At 47.5% G+C, this 6,746-nt stretch overlaps 1 protein-coding gene across 1 annotated transcript in view; it reads left to right on the plus strand.

The window, feature by feature from the left end:
• Window positions 1-1,631: 1,631 nt before the first annotated feature.
• Window positions 1,632-6,746, plus strand: part of LOC123481773 (neuron navigator 3-like) — a 140,418-nt gene continuing 135,303 nt past the window's right edge. The window contains exon 1 of the mRNA XM_045206780.1: window positions 1,632-2,276. Within this exon, the coding sequence (XP_045062715.1) occupies window positions 2,019-2,276 (258 nt within the window). The 5' untranslated portion in view covers window positions 1,632-2,018. The remainder of the gene's footprint in view (window positions 2,277-6,746) is intronic.

Here is a 6,746-nt window from a genome sequence, read left to right on the forward strand (position 1 = left end):
TTCCTCATTTTGTCTGTCATAGTTGACGTGTACCTATGATGAAAATTACAGGCCTCTCTTAAGTGGGTGAACTTGCACAATTGGTGGCTGACTAAATACTTTTTTCCCCCACTGTATATCTCACTAGGTCAGGATATTTAAGCCTCCATATATCTACTAGTTCTAATGTATCCATGACATTCATGATTTCCTTAAGAGCATGAGGGTGATAGTTTGTAGTGTGATTTCCTTTTAGGTCCATTGAGCTATTTAAAACAGTATTATAATCTCCCACCATAATAATAGAGTCTTGTATTGCTTGCAGGGTTGATAATTTATTATATATATTGTCAAAGAAGTGTGGATCATCATTATTTGGTCCGTAAAGGTTAATGAGCCATATCTGTTTATGGTCCAATAACATATTTAAAATCATCCATCTACCTTGCGGATCTGTTTGGACAATTTGCACATTTGGATCAAAATTACTGTTAATTAATATCATCACCCCTTTTGAGTTTCTTTGCCCGTGGGTGAAGTATATTTCGCCCCCCCAACTGCCCTGGGGGCATTGGGATATTTCTTTTTGACCAGAGGAAAGAGTTCCTCCTACTGGCTCTCCAACACCATTTCCAGCAACATCTGGTCTCCCATCCAGGGACTGACCAGGACCAACCCTGCTTGGCTTCAGAGGCAAGCCAGCAGTGGGATGCACAGTGGTATGCTGCTTACTTTAACGCTAGGAGCCGTTGAAAACCACAGTTACATGTCACATTTTGTCCAGTTAATAAACTCCAAATGCATTCAGGGTTGCCCGTTTCTCACCACTAGCTGTTGAAACGCTAGGTCGAGAGTGGCGTTTAGCCAGCAGGAAAGTACATGGTGTTTAGTGATCAATGACTCCATTTCCTTCACCACTAGACTAAATGAAAAATAGCCCTCCTTTTCTATTCTCTTGACAGAGAAAACAGAGTTGCCACTTTACTGTTCAATCCCCTGGATGTTCTGATTATTTGTTTGACAGGAATTAGCAAGGAGGTTGTTTTTTCTGCCACAACCGTCCGCCTGGCTGTCAGAGAAGCAGTTTTCCCCCCGCTGCGGCACTTTCAGACACTGCACAAACCACAACTCCCAAACACTGGTGTCAGTCCTCTGGTCGCCGCCTGTCTTTCCAAAGTCATATCCTAGAGCAGGGTGGAGACAACACAGGGAAAAGAGAGAGAGGGGGAGAGAGAAGGAAGAGGGTGAAAGGCAAAGATTTATAGACCTATAACTCTTTCAGCCATGAAAAATAGTCCCAGTAAACAGGCAAACAGCTTCAGTGTGGGGGATTATGTCTTGGATAATAAAGATTTATTTACTAATTTAACTTTTACTATTTCTTTCATCAAAGATGAGGGCTGCCCCAGATGCAGGCAGCCAGTGAGAGGCGTCTATTTCTAGTGATCAGCGCTCGGCTACGGAGAGAGCTGTTTTGACAGTTGGAGCTAGGGAGTAACGTGCTGCTGAGGAATGCTGCTCAGAGAGAAAGAGAGAGAGAGAGAAAGAGAGAGAGAGAGCGAGAGAGAGAGACGTGCACTTAGCCAGCTCTATAATCACTGGTGGAGTGGCGGTTACCTTCCAGAGGAGTTCACGCCCCTGAGGACTGTTTGGTTTTGTAGTGGAGCTCTGACAGAAAGGGAGAGGGAGGAGTGGTTGAGCTCTGACAGAGAGGAGGAGGGGGAGCAAGAGAAAGGAGGAGTGAACCGGTGGCGGAGAAACCTTGTCCGTTTCTGTAAGTCCCACACGCTGTAGACTACAGAATGACTGCGGCTGCTCTCCCTCTCAAGACTTCTCTCTGAGAGGCAGCCCTCTCTTTATTTTGTCTTCTCCTTCCCCTCTGTTTCTCTGCCAGACGTCAGGAGGAGACACTGGGCTCTTGTTTCGCCTCTCTTTCTCTCTCTTGTGTGGGAAACTGAGGGAAACAACTCCTCTCGCAGTTTTTTCAACCCCTTCCTCCTGTCCGTTTTTGAACTCTCTCTCTCTGGATGTGACGGACCATGCCGGTGGTAGGGGTAGCCTCCAAGCTCAGACAACCCTCGGTGGGCTCCAAGCCGGTCCACAGCGCTCTCCCAATCCCCAACCCGGGAAGGACCGCTGCCACACGGGGATACATGGCAAGGACCCCAGAGCTGAGGGGGTCAGAATCCCCCCTGCTCTCCTCCTGTCAGCTGTCACTTAAGTCAGAGTACCAGGAGAGGAGGACGCAGCAGCAGCAGGGACGGAGCAAGGAGACAGAGGAGAATAAGATCTGCAAGGTCAGTGACAGTGTGTTGTTACTGGGGGACATGCTGTCACCCAGCGGCTCCTTCTGCTTTCAAACTCTACTCTCTAAATTAATTGTCTGCACATCTGTCTGTGCAGGATGAATTGATTTGCTCTACAGGTGGCTGTGCTGGCTGGCCAAGTCTGAGTGAGCTACTTAACAGAGGCAGGCTTGTTGGATTTTTTTTGGACTGTTCTGCTTCTGTGTGACTCTAGATGACTAATTTAAAAATCAATGTGGTCTTGGTTAGCAAGCTATAGCAGGTGCCATGCTTTCTCTATAATATTGGGTGGAGGTCTGCTTTTAGCATTTAGCAAATTTCAAAAAGTAGATGTCATACCTCCTTAACTATACACAATCAGGAAATAGCTGTTTGTGATGTGATTTTCTCATAGACTACATGGAAAAGTGACATGAATATTTTAAATGCCTCTAAATAATTTCAGCACCATTTATTTCTCTTTTGTGTCTTTCCATTGCTTTCCGCCGTGCTGCAGTCTCAGACTCTGTCAGTTGACTCGCAAACCTGTCACTAAGTGGGGCAACGTGTCACACAACCAGTGTGCGGGGGCTGACATTCATATGCATGCGCCGTGTTGTCATATTGCGCTCAGTCTATTAAGATCCCTATCTGTGAAATGAACCATGCTGGCTGTTTTATAGGAGGAAAAAGCTATGCATAGTAATCACTGCTACCTGAGAAGACCCTCTGAAGCTGACATGCCCTGAATACAAACACCCCCTCTCCTCTCAGCTTTCCCCCTGTGTGGAGTACCGTTTCAGATGGCTAGCTGTTGTTTCCCCCCTCTGAGCGCTCCTAAAGCCCATTCTCAGGCCCAGACGTATTAAAAAGGCGTGGTGAGAATGGCTAGCGAATGATAGACATGAACAGATCACCTTAAGTGCTTTCCCATACTAAAGTCAGCCTGTGCCAAGTTCTTTGGGAGTGTTTTAGAATATTTCACTGAAAATTGGACTCATGACAAGTGGAGAAGGCGGGGTCCGTCTCAGAAAGGAAGCGAAAGGATTTCAAATATCAAAATATCAAAATATCAAAATATCCCCGCCAAATAGTTTTGGTTGTGCATGCTCGCCCTACATCTTGGACCTGTCAAAACACCAACAGACTTTCCTGTTTTCCTGGTCGCTCCCGCCAAGTCTCCTCGTTTACCGCTGGGGCTTCTGGGAACACTCTGGGGACACTTTTCTTTTTTGTCCTCAAGTTCTTAACTGACTCTGGGGCCGCTTTTCTCCTGGAAATATGTGCTAACATCAAAGAGCGGGGCAGCTGAGCGCTGCCTCCTGGATCCTTGTAGCGTGTCCGTGACTGAGTGGAAAGTGCATGCAGGACCAGAGCAAGGGGAAGTGTGTTTTATCATTAACCCAGTGCTGAACCGGCAACTCTGTTAAAGGCACTCCATAAACCACCGGTTCCTATGCACTCTGTTGAAAAGGTTCTGCGTCCTCCCTTTTGTTGTCAAAAGGCAACCCTGAGTGAACAACCCTTGAGTGAACAACCCTGAGTGAACAACCCTGAGTGAACAACCCCGAGTGAACATCAACCCACTTGAATTATTTTACTTTTCCCTAGTGGGAGGAGCTGGGAAGAGCTGGGAAGAGCTGGGAAGAGCTGGGAGATGCTGGGAGGTGCTGGAAGGTGCTGGAATGTGCTGAGAGGAGCTGGGAGGTGCTGGGAGGTGCTGGGAAGAGCTGGGAGGTGCCATAGTGTAGTGCAAAAGAAATATCTTGCGGGACGGTTTTGGCCCGCAGGCCACCTGTTGCCAACCCCTGCTGTAGAGTATTTTAAAGGCATAAATGTCATACCTGTCCCAGCCTGTCCATTTAGGATGAAACAGGGTCATCGTTTGAGGGTAATCCGCCCCTGTCGGAGAAGTAGAGATAGGGTACATGCTGTCATTACTTCTCACAGTGACTGACAGTAGTAGAGATTGGGTACATACTGTCATTAATCCTCACAGTGACTGACAGTAGTAGAGATAGGGTACATGTTGTCATTACTCCTCACAGTGACTGACAGTAGTAGAGATATGGTACATGTTGTCATTACTCCTCACAGTGACTGACCGTAGTTGAGATATGGTACATGTTGTCATTACTCCTCACAGTGACTGACAGTAGTTGAGATATGGTACATGTTGTCATTACCCCTCACAGTGACTGACCGTAGTAGAGATAGCTTGTTCTGTGTGGAGTGGCTGAAAGGAATGATTCAGGGGGATCAAAGAGAAGTGTGTTTGTGTGTGTGTGTGTGTGTGTGTGTGTACCCTCGCTGCATAACGCATGCTTGTGTGGACTTGTTTGTCCTTGGTTAAGCACAGGGCTGCCCGCTCTCCTTGTTTAGAGTTTACCAGACTGTGTTGTTATTCCTATCTGAGAGAAAGGTTGAAGGGAATCTCATGACACAAACACACTGCTTCAGAGCCTGTAATGTGTTGGAGACCATTAATCATGACTGGGAACAAAAGGAGGGATTCCACATGACAAGTGGTTAATGTTAACCGGTTTCAAACTAATTATGAGCTAAACATATCCAATGCTTTTGATGGAAAATGACACATAACTGTGGTTTGCGGAGTGCTTTCAGAATATCCATGCTTTAGGGCAGGGCCTCAATAATATTAAGGTCTGAATGGTGTGTGTGTGTGCGCGTGCATTTGTGTGTGTGTGTGTGTGCATTTGTACATTTGTGTGTGTGTGTGTGCATTTGTGTGTGTGCCTGCTTTTGCACACGCCTGCGCTCGATCTATACAACTATACATGTTTTGGCATTCCTAGGAGGCCTCCTTCCTTCGGTGGTCTTGCGTAACACCTGCATTCTTCCCCGGGATCTCAGTTAATCCATCCGAGGCTGACCTGTCAAGAGATCCTCCTCCCTGTGATTGAGATGAGATCCAGGACACACACACACACAGACACACAGACACGGTAGTACTCACTGACATACCTTGTCACTCGCTGTAGAATGAAGAGGTGCTGGAGGTGAATGGGGTTTTAATGAAGTGCCACTGCTCTGCTGATGGGATCTGTGGCTCGGAGCCTTGGCAGATACCCAGCTACAGTGGTGAGGGAGGCTTTGTCCCAAATGGCACCCTATTTCTTATATATTGCCCTACTTTTGATCAGGGCCAATAGAGTTCTGGTTAAAAGTAGTGCACTATATAGGGAATAGGGTGCCATTTGGAGCGTACACATAGTGTGCGGAGCCCTTGAGCGTGAGCAGTGCTATTCATGTTTCGCACCTTTTACAGTCATCAATTTCTTGCCCTCCCACTAAGATTATTATTTTTTTTGTCATTTTATTCAATCCGATGGGCTGATGTCGGAGCCAAGATCTATCATGGTTCTTTTTTGGTTGGCCACCATGGTATGGTTTCTAGCTCTAGCGGTGTTTGAATTCTTTAAAGTGCATCCCTGGTTAGAAATGACTGACAGGTGAAATCCATGTGGTGTTAGCCTGCCTACGCATGTCTAATCAGTTATTACATCAAGGAAGGGAGAAAGGAAGGATGCAGTTGTATGGAATTCAAACATGGGCCCTTTCATGGTTCAATATACCAAGGTAAAGTTTTTGCCAGGCAGCAATCAGAGATTAGATCTGACACAAGCCACCTGTCTCTACTCTCACTCCTTCCCCATGGTAACACTGCACATGCACTTACTAGAACCATTATAATAGAGTTTCTGTATAACAATTCCCCACATGACTACTGCACCCATTTTGTCTCTTAGAAACATGGACACCTCAAGTCAGGTCATTAAATACAGGCTCTGTTGCTATGCTCTGTTCCCTTGGCTGCTATTCCGGTTGGCAACCATACCCAGTCGTGTAACCTTACCACCGGGATGTTGCCACTTCTGTATATGTGTTTTTGTTTGTGGAAAGCGCAGACAACTGGCAAGCTTCACCCTGCCTTGCGCAAACGTCCTGTTGATCTTCTTTCAACACATCCTGTTGTTTGGCTCTGATCTGACCTGCCAAAATGTCAGCAAGACGAGATGAACCAGAGAGTGCGATTGCACATCGCCTTGTTTGGTGCAACGGCGCATCTCCTCCACCTCTCACTATGCCTAGGCGCTGATAAGCCCCTGCAGGGGGGGCCAGTGGGGAGAGAGGGAGAGAGAGAAAGTGGTGAGCCTCAGGGATCCGTGTTAGGTCTCACTGGCTTTGGAGTTAGTGTGGGGAATGTAAACACATCTCCTCTCCCCACTAGCTCAGACGCTGCCGAGGCAGCCGCCCTGGTCTGGTCTGCAGAGCTTGGGATCCCTGCCAGCTCTTCCCGTCAGAGGCAGAGGGAGGTGGGGAGGGGGGCCGAGCCAGGGATATGTGTCCTAGCCATGGGTGGTCTGCTCTGGGTCTAGCTGCCTGGACTCCTTATCTGGAAGCGAGGGAGAAGCCCTGGGGAAGCGGCGGTGTGTTGACCCCAGGCATGCAGCACAGGGC

This window comes from Coregonus clupeaformis, chromosome 23, assembly GCF_020615455.1.
Source record: "Coregonus clupeaformis isolate EN_2021a chromosome 23, ASM2061545v1, whole genome shotgun sequence".
Classification (NCBI taxonomy): Eukaryota; Metazoa; Chordata; class Actinopteri; order Salmoniformes; family Salmonidae; genus Coregonus; species Coregonus clupeaformis.